Source organism: Hemitrygon akajei, chromosome 6 (assembly GCF_048418815.1).
Source record: "Hemitrygon akajei chromosome 6, sHemAka1.3, whole genome shotgun sequence".
Lineage (NCBI taxonomy): Eukaryota > Metazoa > Chordata > Chondrichthyes > Myliobatiformes > Dasyatidae > Hemitrygon > Hemitrygon akajei.
This window is the reverse complement of record NC_133129.1, coordinates 70,035,427-70,050,494: the sequence shown is the minus strand read 5'-3', so window position 1 is coordinate 70,050,494 and position 15,068 is coordinate 70,035,427. Positions and strand designations below refer to the sequence as shown.

The window sequence follows — 15,068 nt, the reverse complement described above, 5'->3', positions numbered from 1 at the left end:
TCTAGACTTGCTTCACTTTTCTCATCTGATACACCACTATTTTATGTCCCAAACCCCTGCCATAATAGTTTAAACCTTGTGAATAGCAGGAGTAAATCTCCCTGCAAGGATATTGGTTTTCCTACAATTGAGATATATCCTGCACCCCTTAAACAGGTCATCTGTGGTTATAGTAGATCCCCATGGTTCAAGTAGTTGAAGCCTTCCTGTCTGCTCTTCAAACATGTATTCTTATGCCTTATCCTCTTATTCCAGCCCTCTGTAGCACAGAGCATGGGGAGTAATCCAGAGATTATAAACTCGAGGACATTGTTTTAACCTTTTGCTAAATCCCTAAATTTGCAGGACTTCATCTCTCTTCCTATCTATGTCAGGAAGACATTGCCTATGTCATTGGTACCAATGTCCTCTTGCTGCTCACCATCCTCCCCTCTTTCAGAATGTCCTGCATCCAATCAGAGACATCCTTGACTCTGCCACCAGTGCGGAGGGCAATGCCCCACCCTGTAGTCTTGCTCACAGCCACAGAAATGTCCATCTGTGCCCAACTGTAGAGTTGCCTATCACTGCTGCTCAGCTGTGCTCTGACCTACCCAGCTCTACAGCAGAATCAACTGATCTGACTGCTTCTGTTGCTTTTCCGAAGAGTCAATTTCCCCCCAACAGTATCCAAAACTAGTACACTTGTGAATGAGGGGAATAACCACAGGAGACTCCTACACTTCCTTCCTTCTCATCTATCTCTTTGGGTGAAATTCCATTTATAACACTTCTCTTGTATCAGGTGTCCAGCCGCTGTCCTGAGTAATTCTTATACTCTGAGAGGAACAGCAGCTGAGCACACATCCCATAGACACTGTTGTCAGGCGCGTTTGACTTTGACATTTCACTGGAGGAGCATAACACTCCACTGAAGGTTGTTTCTATCTCTATTGTTAAAAGATGAAAAAGTAAAGATCTTGTCAGCGCTCATCCTTCTTGTCAAAGCCTCAGCAGTTAAAACTCAAAACAGCACTTCTCAAAATGACCACTCCAAAATGAATGTTCCATTAGAACTTGCCTCCATTTTATATACTGGATCTTGCTCACTATGCCTGTCAGTATATTATTTACTATTCTTAACTGTTTTTAAATAAGCCTACTTTTCCCTACTATATTCCTGTCCCATTCACCCAAATTCCTGTGCTCACTGTGTTTCACCAGCTTCTGGTCTAGTAATTCAGGGATATTTAACATTTATATTCTTGGTTCCAAAAAAAGTTTGACCTTCAGTCAACACTCAATGGGGCTTCATTACTTCAGAGAGATTTTTATTTTCATTCTTTGTTCAATCACTCTAGGGTATAGGGTGAATGAGCAAAGAATGGAAATAAAAATCTTTCTAATGTAATGAAAACAATTTTAATCTAGCCTATCAACTTAATTCAGAATAATTTTACAAAGCACTCTTTCTAAATCCACACGCAGTGACTCCTCAGTTCTATATATATTTGTACCAGAGTACTTCCAATCTAACCTTTCAATGTGGTTTTCTGCAAATGGCTAAGCCACCAACTTCAAGGGCTAAATCTTCCACTTGGCAGAAGTGCTTATGTCAGGACTTCCATGTTTCTTTGTGGAAACCCCAAGTCAGTTTAGCATTGGCTTCTGCTAGGCCACCTATGCTGCTAGTTGCTTCTGCACCACAGCTCCCCACTGAGTCTTGTACAGTAATGCAGCTGCAATTCTACTTCATTAACTTCACGTCTCCATTGCCTGTCTCTTGTAACAAGCCCACGTCTTTCAATTTTAATTCTTATGATTGGGAGCGGTGGTATAGTTTTAAGCATGAGGCACATTTATTATTATTATAAAGTATCAAATATAACAACAAAGGGAAACTTTCAGGCTGTTTCCTGAAGGAACTAAGCTCTGCTGATTACCTGAATTGATAAATACCGTAAAATGGTTTTTATTGCTGCAAATAAAATAATCAAAAATGACTCATCCACAAATAAACCTGATACTTCTATAAATAACGTAAAGTCCAATGCCTCTTACGAGATTTGATTCCGCATCAATCACAAATCCACTCTTGCTTCCAACTCAGTAGCTGTCTCATTACATTTGAGTTGCACTGTCTTTGAAATTGGGCTTCTCAAACCCTCAGGATGATGGAGGTCATCAATAGTTGGATTGCAGACAGCACAGATATTCAACTCTGCTGAAGTCTCTGGAGCCAATTAATACTTAGTTTTTTATGGGGCTTCTGCCCCCTCCCCATTGCTACAGATGGAGTCCTCACTGGCCTCTCTTCCATTTCCCATACATCTGTCCTGACCCCATTCACCACCACACAAGCCTGTGCATCCAAATATCATTCTTATCATTCTCCACAACTACTGCCATCTCTTTGTGACCTCCTTATCCACTCATCCTTCCCACCAATCCCCTTCTAGGGACTGTTACGTACCCCATAACTGGGTCACTTACCAGCAAAGATAGAGAGGTCCGTTGAAGTCTGATGGTACTATTTTTAACAGTATTTATTGATAGAAATACACAAAAATAATATCAATGCCAACACACAGATAATATACGTTGTCAATACTAAATCTAAAAGCGCAGGTATAATAATAATCAATAAGAAATAAGCTGTATCGTTGTCTAGGGGATAATGAATTGTTCGATGGAAATATATAGTTCATTCAGTTCATACAGGCTGCAGCCGTTGGGGACCCTGTGTGGCAATTGTTGGAGAGAGAGAGAGAGAGAGACGGGTTAAAACTTGCCCATTCTGTTTATGATGTCAATCCTTCGCGGGTCGTTGAGAGTTGAGTTCCCTGTTGTTAGCTAAAAACCGTTTTTCCGTGGCAAAGGTCACCGATCCCGGGCAAATGGAAGTGGACGCACGTGGCCTTCCACCGGCTTTTGCTATTACGGGATCGCTAGCGTTTCTTCTGGTGCGTCTGAGGGGCTGTTCCCACAGACCCTCTTTTTATCCTGACTCACAGGGTCTCAGGTGTCAATCAGGTTGGGGATGATGCAATCCCTCCACCAACCTCCTCCTTGGTTCATTGCCTGGGGCTTTGATTGCATCGTCCAGGATGCAATACACAAGTCCGTCTCCAAGAGACAATAGCCGGTATCAATGGGTCCGCCTTTCGGAGGCCAGGACACATTCCAACCCTTTTGTGGATTCTGCATGTCTTTCCCTCATTTCCTGTGTCTCCTGAATTGACTCAATAGTGATCTTGCGATTCTCACAAAGGAGGGGGCTACCCCCTCCATTCATAACATTCATAACAGGACTTATAACTGCAAGTGCACTAAGTGCTCACCTGTCCCTACACCTCCTCTCTCATAACCATCCAGGGCCCTAAATAGTCCTTCCAGGTGAGGCAACCATTCACATGCGAACCCATCGGTGTTATTCATTGCATCTGCTGCAGCTTCATCTACCACAGTGAGCTCTGATGCAGATTGGAGGACTGCTTCGTACAGCACATTTGCTTCTTCCATTGTCCCATCCAAGATCTCCTGGTGGCCAGCTATTTAAATTTGATTACCCATTCCCACACTGACAAGTCTGTCAACTGTCTCCTTCACTGCTGTGTTGAGACTATAAACATAGATAAGTGAACAGAACTTGATATTCCACCTTGGTAGTTTCCAACCTGATGAATATTGATTTCTTTAACTTCCAGTAACTGCTCCTCTCTGCCTCTTCCATCTTTCTTTTCCTGATCTTACTGGTGCTCATCACCCTATACCTTTCCCTCTTCCATCCTCTCTATCTGCCCATCACCTGCACATTCCTCCCACTGGTTCCCCTTCCCCATCCTTCCCTTTATTCTATGGTCCACCATCCTCTCTTATCAGGTTCCATCTTCTTCAACCCTTTGCCACTTCCACCTATCACCTTCCAATTGCTTACATCATTCCCAAACCTTCCTCATCTACATATCATTCTACCCCTTTCCTGGATGTACCTATTACCGGTCAGTTCTTGCTCCATCCCCTCCCCCCACTTTTATATTTTCGCTATCTCCTCTCTTTTATCTGGTCCAGATGAAGAGTCTCAACCTAAAACGTAGACTGTCATTTCCCTCCATTCACTGCCTGATTCACTGGGTTCCTTTACTTCTTTCCAATCTGTGTTGCTCTCGGTTTCCAGCATTTGCTGTCTCTTGTGCCTAATTAATAGCGAGAGCCACTTCCTTCTGATATTATGTAATTCCTTTTAAGTTTACTTTAATGATGTAGTTCCAGACTCTGGCCAGTTGGTGGTGCTGGGGAGCAGGTTTCTAAAGTCTCATTCCACGCTGCAACCATAAAACACGAGGCTGTTTACCCAACGAAGGCCTTTCAACTCAAATAATTACACCATTTTAATTTTGGGACGGTGATCTTCTATACTCTGCCATACATTTTTAAATTGAAACTGTAATAACCTTAAAGAAATCTAAGAGCAAAAAAAAATTGCAATCACCTGAAGTCAAAAATAAAGATTCAGCATGTCAGCACCTATGGAGAGTTAACAGAGTTAACTATTCAGGTCAATGATCTTATAGCAGTTCTGAAGAGTTAACTGTGTCTCTCCTCAGATACTTTCTGAGCCCCTGAATGCTTCAAGTATTTCCTGGCTTCAACTGTAACTTTATTGTTTCACAATGCCAATTATTAAATTCTCTTCACAAGCTTCACGAGTGTACAAAATCATCTAATTCTCAAAACAGTGCCCTCCTATCAAGGCCACGCAGTACCTTAGTTTGTAAAATTTTCCCTTTAATCCCTCTGCTCCAGTGTAAACAGTAAACAGTGTAAACAGTGCTCCAGTTTGGTTCTTTTCAGCAAACTATGGTGAATACAGGATTCAGTTTAGTCATAACAGTTTAAAAACTGCAAGAACTCTGTGCGTACCTGGTTCAACTGCATAGACATTGAAGTCGCTTATTCCTTCTCCTTTGAGAAATTCTTCATCAATTATAAAGTTCCCAGTAAATGACTTTGGCCTACAGAAAATGGCATAGGCAGCATCAGCTATTATCTCAGGCTTCCTGCACTGTTTGCTCACACCAGGTCCTCCCAGCATGTCCATCGCAGCTGTCTGAATGGCTGCAAGACGTCAAAGAAATGTATTTTTAATATATAATACTTAAAATTATTATATACAGTAAATGAACTTAAAGGTTCATTTTGTTGTTTGCTAACACGGAGCATGATCATAATAAAAGCAGGCCATATGGGACAGAAGTTTTGTTTTCAAAAAAGGTACAGGATATCCAGAGCAAATTGCAGTAGGAACCAATTCGTGACATGATGATTGCAGGGTTAGAGTCAGAGTCAGAAAAATCAGCACAGAAATGGGTCCTTCAGCCCACACCAACCATCATATACCTTTTGCACTAACCCTGCCCAAATCCATTTTATTCTCCCCACATTTCCACGTCAACTCTTCCTAGGTTTTACCACTCACCTGCACACTGCGGACAACTTACTGGTAGTGGTGCAGGTGGGCTGGTTCAAAATCATCAACCTTTACTGTAGCCCACACCCGTCTTTGGTGACTTTACTCAAAAGGCGCACAAACTTCAGATGTGCTAACCCAGCATTCTTGGCAGTTGCAAATACGGGAAGATCTGCACTGGAGGGAGTCAGTAGGGTTCACCCCAGTGCCCCAGTTAATACTTATTCCTCAAAAAACATTTCAGAAACAAATCATATGGTTTGGCAGTTTGCTGTGTTCTTCCTACATTACAAACATACCGCCACCTGAGAAGTACTGCTGAACGATTGTGAAAAAATCTACACAATATTGATCAAGTGTTACAAATAATCAAAAGATGATGCTGCTAAATCTCCCAAGCTAACTAATGGCTCAAGGAAAGCAGGAAATAGTGACGTGCCTTGCTCCTTTGTGCTTGTTTCCCCTGCTTCCACTGCACCCCCATGACTACAGTTGTAATTTTTTTAAAATTCACGTACGGGATGTGGGCATCGCCAGCTAAGCCAGCATTTATTGCCCATCCCTAGTTGCCCTTGAGAAAATGGTGATGAGCTGCCTTCTTGAACAGCTGCAGTACCTGAGGTGTAGGTATACCCACAGTGCTGTTAGGATAAAGCACATTATGAGTTGCATAAACTATACATTTTAGATAATATCACCAACAAACCTGGTATTTATTGCTTATCTTTAGGGAGTCTTTGTGATGAAATTGCAATGAGCCATGTAGGAGTCATGCATCCATTTTTTGACTTGAATGATATATTTTGTTGACTGCTAATTCGAACACTAATCATTCTTATTCCGCTTATTTTGTTAGCTTGCTAATTTTGGTTATGCTAATTTCTAATCTTGCTATAAGATCATTTGTCTTTGCTGGTTTCATAATAAAGGATTGAACGTACTTTTTCTCAACTTAACTCAGTTATTATGAAGCACGTCATCAGTGTCAAGTCCGTCGCTCAGTTTCTAAGCAGATTTGGTTTGTTATCACTGGAAGCTAAACTTTTTGAAGCACCACACACGAAATGCTGGTGGAACACAGCAGGCCAGGCAGCATCTATAGGGAGAAGCACTGCCGACGTTTCGGGCTGAGACCCTTTGTGAGTCCCGACGAAGGGTCTCAGCCCGAAACATCGACAGTGCTTCTCCCTATAGATGCTGCCTGCCCTGCTGCGTTCCACCAGCATTTTGTGCGTGTTGCTTGAATTTCCAGCATCTGCAGATTTCCTCGTGTTTGCTATTTGAAGCACTGAAGTTGCTTTGCTGAGGATACTAAGGGACTGCCAACATTTTCACTGAACTGAAAAATACTCGGTACTGAAAACTGAAAAATTCTCAGCACTGTCAAAATCAGGAAGGTACTTTTTAATTTATGTATTTTTAGGAAATAAGGACAATACTTGTTGCCAGTCTTTTGTTGCCTTTGGAAGGTATTGGTAAACTCCTAACTTGAACTGCTGAAGTCCTTCAAGTCAAAGTGTTCCAACAAAGACATTACAGGATACAAAATTCTAAGACATCAATATCTTCCTTCTACTACAAGGAAAGAAGTAGAGATGTTTGCTGTTGATTACATGATGTTCTGTTCTATTCATAACTCTTCAACAGAGAAGCAGCACATACATATCTACAAGTGGCAAAACCTAGACAATAATTCAGGTGCAGACTGATAGCTGGCAAAATGTAATCATTGCACAGTGCCAGGCAATGATCATGTCCAACAAAAATATATCTAACCAACTACCAATGATATTCAAAGGGATTAACATCTTTAAGTCCCTGACCATCAATATTGTGAAGGTCACCACTGATCAGAAATCTCTCGGGACGAGCAACATACATACTGTGAACAACTTACCTCCTCATACCCAAACCCTTTCCACCACTTGCAAGGCCCAAGTGTGATGTAATACACATCAGCTGCCTAGATTACCACAGCTTCAACAACATTCAAGATGATTAACATTATCCAGGACAAAGCAATCCTTCTAGCATTGAGAAAACCACCACCTTGAGATTTCCCTCCAGGTCTCACGTCATCCTCCAGAATCTCTTGAATTAAGAAATATATTGTTGTTTCTTCTTTGTCAATAGGTCTAAATCCTAAAACCTTAATGTTACATGCAATCAATGTCAAATACATCTATGCAGATATCTTCCAAAATATACTTTGATATATTTTTAAGATATTGCTTGTTTTTTCTCTTGGACAGTCATCCATGTATGAAGACAATTTGCTTACATTCCAATTTGAAGTAACTGATTTGGCCATCAGTGGGGGTAGGAGGTGCTTGTTAAGTGTACATGGTTGGACTATTTGGGAGGCAGAATGCACTGTTTATACTGGACTTCCCTTGAAGAGTGCACTCTCAAATGCTCCTTCTCTACTTGAGCGATCTGGATCAGAAATAACCACTGTTTGATGGGAATATCATGTTTCATCTGCCTTTTTCAGTTTCATACCAGGACAGAGTTTAAAGTAGAATGATTTTTTTTAGTAAATTGGTGTCATGCAGGACTGTCGATCAGAGATGGCTGCTTGTACTCAGTGCCTCAAGGATGGCGATGTTGGCCTGGGAAAGTACACTGACATAGTTTCACTTATTCTACCTATAGATCTGTAGAATTTTGCAAAGATAATATTAGTAATACCTTCCCAGTGCTGTAAGTGGTCCACAATTCTGAAGCGTACATAGCGTCCACAACTCTGAAGCGTACATAGCGTCCACAACTCTGAAGCGTACGATAGGGATTACTGCTACCAAGCAGACCATAGGGTCTGTGCTGTATCTGATTGCCTTAATCTTTAAACATTCTTTTCCTCAGATGAATAAAGGCCTGCTGATAAACTAGAGATTGTGGTGAATTTCACCAGCCTCTACTAAAGGTAGCTGTTGATGTCTGGAAAGTGGATCACATTTTCCTGGATCTAATTGTGAATGTTAACTGTCAAGGGGTATTGTGTAGTGGTACAGTTTGGTGAAAGACCTCTGATTTGCTGAAGGCCCATTCTCTTGTAGACTTCACCGAACAAATCAATGATTATTTTTACAGTATTTATATCACACACAAAACTCTTCGTCATTCATTTTATTAAATATATTTGTGACATTCATCTTACCACAGCTCTCCTTATTTAAAACAAAAATAGAGATTTAAATATAGAAACATGATTTAAATGACATATTTCCCTTATAGGTGATTTGATTCTCTGTAACAATGAATACCACTAAAAATGAGGAATATTTAACCTATCTCTTACTTCTTTTACATACATTCATTGATAAGGTTACAAAAATGTGGCACTATTGGTCAGAAGCACAGTACTGTGCAAAAGTCTTAAGCACCCCCTTTTTTTTATATATATATGGTTTCAGATGGTATGGCCTTCACATCATCAAGGCTGTCTGGGATTACCTGCAGAGACAGAAGCAAGCAAGCAAGACAGCCAAAGTCTGCAGAAGAAGCAAGATGCTTGGAACAACCACCCAGCTGATTTTCTTATAAATCTGCATGGCAGTGGACCTAAGAGAATTGATGCAGTTTAAAGGCAAAGGTTGATCAACCAAATATTGATCAGATTTAGTTTTTTACTGTTTACTCCTTATAGTAATTTTTTTATATTCAGAAACTTTCCACTCCATTATTTTGAAAGAATTTTTGCTTTACAGAATTTTTTTACATGCGCCTAAAACTTTTGACCAGTATTGTAGATTCAAAACACAATTGAAGGTGGCGCTCAGGAGGAATAACGGCGCCTAACAGCGACTCCTTTGTTTGCATTTTCGGAAACAGCTCTACTTCTATCTTTAATATCTTTATTTTTCCCGTTCAAGGCTCTTTTGAAGACCCTGACCTGGAGTTACACGCAGGCTTCGGTTCTTTGTGGGAATGGGACCCATTCTCGGAGTTCCACAACTGGCTGTTATTCGAAATGCCAAGAGTTTGGCCTGACGGTCTGGATCGCATTCGGAAGCCTGAGATCTCGGGGCTCTGGAGATGGGCAGATTGAGGGTGGAGGTCTTTGCGATCTTTGGACACAGAGCTCAAAAAAAGCCACGGAACAGACTTTTAACATCATAATCCAGCAGGTGGTTCTTATATCTCCCGCTCACTATGAAAATGGGGGCCAGGGAGAGAGAGAACGTGTGGTATGTCGAATGTTGGATGAAATGCGAAGCCTTTGGGGTAACTTTGGTCTGTGTCTTTGCTATTGCTTAGCACATGCTTGGGCTCAGTGACGGTACCAATGTGCTTTTTTTGTGGGTGGGGGGAGGGGGAATCGTTGCTCGCTGCCACTTACCAGCGGGAGGGGGGAGCTGGGGGGACTTTAGCGTTCTCATGTTTAACTGTTGTTCATTCTTTGGGGCATCTCCCTGTTTTCGTGGATGTTTGTGAAGAAAAAGCATTTCAGGATGTATATCGTATACATTTCTCTGACATTAAATTCTACCTTTGAACTTTTGAATTGCCATTTATTAAAAATTGTTAAAAGTCAGGTATTTAAAAAGGCTATTAAAATCAGAATCATGTTTAATATCACTGACATATGTTGTGAAATTTGTTATTTTGAGACAGCAGTACATTGCAATGCACAATAAGTTTTTTTAAAAGCTATAAATTATGTAAGAAATACATATTTTAAAATTAATATGTAGTTCAAAAAGAGAATAAAAAAGAAAAAAATGGCATTTGAGCAGTGCCTAGCCACACAATCATGGTGTAGAGTGAGTAGAGCAGTGAGCTAAGCACATATCTTTGAGATGAGCCAGTGTTGATTGTCAGCAAGACGGAGACGTTATTACAGATCTGCAGTGACTGTGGGCTCCTGATGAGGAAGTCAAGGATCCAGTTGCAGAGAGGGATACAGAGGCCCAGGTTTTGGAGCTTGTTGATTATTACTGGGGATATGATGGTGTTGAATGCTGAGCTGTTACCAACAAACAGCAGCCAGTTGCTATTGTTCAGGTGATCTAAGGCCAAGTGGTGAGCCAGTGAGATTGCAGCCACCGTAGACCTACTGTGGCAACAGGCAAATTGCAGTTGGCCCAGGTTCTTGCTTAGTCAGAAGTTGATTCTGGCCATGACCAACCTCTCAAAGCACTTATTCATAGCAGATGTGAGTGCAACTAGGTGACAGTCATTAAGGCAGCTCACCCTGCTCTTCTTGTGCACTGTTATGAATGTCCCCCTTTTGAAGCAGAGGTGGGAACCTCTGATTGTAGCAGTGAGAGCTAAAAGATGTCCTTGAACGCACCCGCCAGCTGGTTGGCACAGATTTTCACTGCCCTACCAGGTACACCGTCAGGGCCCTTATGTCTTGCAAAGGTTCATCTTCTTGAAAGATCTTCTGTTTTCAGCCTCTGAGACAGAGATCTTCAGGTCATCAGATACTGCCAGGATTTGTACAGATGTAGTTTTATTCCCCCTTTTAGAATCAGAATCTGATTTATTATCACTGGCATGTGTCATGAAATTTGTTAACTTAGTAGCAGCAGTTCAATGCAATACACAATATAGAAGGAAAATAAATCAGTTACAGTATATGTATATTGGAGATTAAAAACTCTGTAAAAGCAGAATTAATATATATTAAAAAAGTGACGAAGTGTTCACAGGTTCAATGTCTATTTAGGAATTGGATGGCAGAGGGGAAGAAGCTGTTCCTGAATCACCGAGTGTGTGCCTTCAGGCTTCTGTATCTCCTACCTGATGGTAACAGTGAGAAAAGGGCATGCCTTGGCTGCTGAGGGTCATCAATAATAGACGCTTCCTTTCTGAGACACTGCTCCTTGATTACATCCTGGGTACTTTGTAGGCTAGTACCCAAGATGGAGTTGGCTAAATTTACAACCCTCTGCAGCTTCTTTCGGTCCTGTGCAGTAGCCCCCCCCCCCCATACCAGACAGTGATGCAGCCTGTCAGAATGCTCTCCACAGTACATCTATAGACATTTTTGAGTGTATTTGTTGATGTACCAAATCTCTTCAAACTCCAAATGAAGTATAGACACTGTCTTGCCTTCTTTACAGCTGAATCGATATATTGGGACCAGGTTAGGTCCTCAGAGATCTTGACACCCAGGAACTTGAAACTGCTCACTCTCTCCACTTCTGATCCCTCTATAGGGATTGGTATGTGTTCCTCTGTCTTACCCTTCCTAAAGTCCACAATCAGCTTTTTCGTCTTACTGACATTGAGTGCCAGGTTCTTGTTGCGGCACCACTCCACTAGTTGGCATATCTCAATCCTGTACACCCTCTCATCTCCATCTGAGATTCTACCAACAATGGTTGTATCATCAACAAATTTATAAATGGTATTTGACCTATGCCTAGCCACGTAGTCATGTGTATACAGAGAGTAGAACAGTGGACTAAGCACACACCCCTGAGGTGCGCCAGTGTTGATCATCAGCGAGGAGGAAATATTATGACCAATCCACATAGATTTTAGTCTTCCAGTTAGGAAATCAAGGATCCAATTGTAGAGGGAGGTAGAGAGGCCCAGGTTCTGTATCTTCTCAATCAGGATTGTGGGAATGATGATGTTAAATGCTGAGCTACAGTCGATGAACAGCATCCTGAAGTAAGTGCTTGTATTCTCCCAGGTGGCCTCAGGTTGTGTGAAGAACCATTGAGATTGCGTCTGCCGTTGACCTACTGTGGTGATAAGCAAATTGCAGTGGGTTTTCAAAGTGGCAAAATTCCAAGTGTGCATAAGAGGTGTTGAGCTCATCTGAGAGTGAAACATCACAGCAAAAAGGCTTTTAAATTGATACTTCAACTCAAGTTTCACACTGGCCAATAGAGGCTCAACTGCTAAAGATATAACATTATCCTAATGCATGGATTAATAATTATGTGTCATTACTGAAGTCTATTTCCATACCAAAGCAAAATAGGGTCAAAGTCAGTGACAGGTCCATAGGTGTCATCAATACTTATTAATAACAATATTTTTCTTTCTCATTCATGTTAAAACAATTTCCTTATTTGCAAGAGTTATGATCATATACAGCCCTAATTTACAATCATTTTAATTTCTCTGATACTTGTAAGCTGCAAATGGCAGGGTGTATAATCAGTACTACGGCCCTTCAAAAATCCATTTCTGCCAGCATTCTGTGCTTAATCCCTTGAAAGCTATCTATGCATTTCAGCAATATCAGTAAGATCTGAGGAAGGTGAATGTGGCATAAACCTAAAACTCAGTTATTAGTAAACCATAACACGTGAGGTTGAGAAGACTTTAAAATTGCAATGCCTGCCTCATCAGAAATCAAAGGCAGTGATAATTTAAATGGCACAAATTCCTCTGATTAAGAATATAACCTTTCTCATACATAATGGTTTCGATCAATTGGGCAAGTTCACGCCTGCATTGTAGATTTACCTTGGATGTGGTCCAAATATAGTCAAATATTTATTTCCTTTCACAGTCCACCCACTAGGATAACTGGAGTTGAGATTTTTGTTCAATAAATTAGCACAACCTCCCTGTCTTCAAAATAACTCAGCTAGCAATGATCTACATGTTTCGGAACTTTCAACTGATTTTCTTTAGAAGGATATTGTTTTGTTCTACGCAGACCTGCTGTTGGAAAGACCGTGAAGTGACATTTTACATTGAAGTTTGATGGGTCAAACTGTGCAATACTATTTCTTACTCAGTGCCATGAACTGAAGTCTTTTATTTAGGCTCACTACCAGAATTTAATTTAACAAGACAAAGAAAAGGAAATATTTACCCTATGGAAACAAGATAAAAATACACACCTGTCAGTCAGTTGGTGGATCAGCTAAGGTAGTTTAAGTGGATTTCCAAAGGGAATTGCCAAACTCTACTGAGTCAAATAATCTTCTTCCACATCTTTGATACTTTCTAGTAACATAAATGTTAAAAGGGAAGAAACAGGTAGAAAATTCCATACTTTTAATCCACTTATGGCAAGTGGTATCTCCAAACCTGGATAGCATGAGCCTAGGAATGGAACTAGTTTTGTTATTTTTGTTTTCTGTTCTTATCATCAAAAGGACAGAGAATAGATATGGAGGCATGTTGACCTAACTTTACTAGTGTGACTTTAGTTCTTCCTGTGGACAATATACTTTTGTAGACAGAGTAATGGTGGTAATCATCCTGTACAGATACATTTCCATTTAACAGCTGCAGCTCTACCCACCAGTGATAGCCAAGAACTGCTTTGTCATGCACCTTTGTGCAGAATTTAAATACTTCAGCCAGCTCTTACCAATGCAAGATGTTGGATGGTTTGCATTCCACCTATTGACATGTAAATTCATGCATTCTTTTGACTCAACTTCTTCAGAAGGTTTGAAGGTAAGTAGAAATACATATTCAATACCATGTACACAAAATGCTGGAGGAACTTAGTGGGTCACGCAACATCTATGGAAATGAATGAACAGTTGATGTTTCAGCCCAAGGCCCTTCTCCAAGATTGGAAAGAAAGGGGGAAGATGACAGGATATAAAGGTGGGGTGAGGGGAAGGCAGATAGCTGGAAGGTGATAGGTGAAGCCAGGTGGGTGGGAAAGGTAAAGGGCTGGAGAGGAATGTGGGCCATAAGAAAAAGGGGAGGAGCAGGCCAAAGGGGAGGTGACAGGTAGTTGAGAAAAGGTAAAGAACCAAAGTGGTTCTAGATAGATAGATAGATAGATACTTTATTCATCCCCATGGGGAAATTCAACATTTTTTCCAATGTCCCATACACTTATTGTAGCAAAACTAATTACATACAATACTTAACTCAGTAAAAATATGATATGCATCTAAAATCACCCTCTCAAAAAGCATTAATAATAGCTTTGAAAAAGTTCTTAAGTAGTTTACTTAAATAAATTGAGTCCTAACCCCGGCACTTTAACATATCTTACTCCTGGCGGTTGAATTGTAAAGCCGAATGGCATTGGGGAGTATTGATCTCTTCATCCTGTCTGAGGAGCATTGCATCGATAGCAACCTGTCGCTGAAACTGCTTCTCTGTCTCTGGATGGTGCTATATAGAGGATGTTCAGGGTTTTTCATAATTGACCGTAGCCTACTCAGCGCCCTTCGCTCTGCTACCGATGTTATACTCTCCAGTACTTTGCCCACGACAGAGCCCGCCTTCCTTACCAGCTTATTAAGACGTGAGGAGGGGGAGGGAATGTTTTTACCGGATAGAGAAATTGACATTCATGCAATCAGGTTCTTCTCCACCTGAGGATGACCTCCTTATGGCACAAAAGGCAGCCATGTCAGAATGGGAATTAAAATGCCCGGCCACTGGGAAGTTCAATGTCTTGCATTTGATTAGCATTCCAGGATCCAAGGCTAGAGAAAGAAGAAAAGGATACTTCTCTTTCCAATAATAAAATGGTAGAAACTAATGCATTTCCAGCAACATAATAACCACCTCTGCTTCAAATGTGTCTCTTCCCAGCATGGCACCAATGTCAGGGGTATCTTTCTGAGGTAAATCTGTGCATAACATTGTCATGATGAAACAATGGCTATGGCTAACTTACTGACATGCTCTGATAGTGATTGACAACAACGTGACACAAGCAGGTGGC

At 41.0% G+C, this 15,068-nt stretch overlaps 1 protein-coding gene across 1 annotated transcript in view; it reads right to left on the bottom strand.

Moving 5' to 3' along the window:
• hsdl2 (hydroxysteroid dehydrogenase like 2) overlaps window positions 1-15,068 on the bottom strand; it is a 160,835-nt gene that overhangs the window by 13,226 nt on the left and 132,541 nt on the right. Inside the window, exon 7 of the mRNA XM_073048607.1 lies at window positions 4,903-5,097. Within this exon, the coding sequence (XP_072904708.1) occupies window positions 4,903-5,097 (195 nt within the window). The remainder of the gene's footprint in view (window positions 1-4,902; window positions 5,098-15,068) is intronic.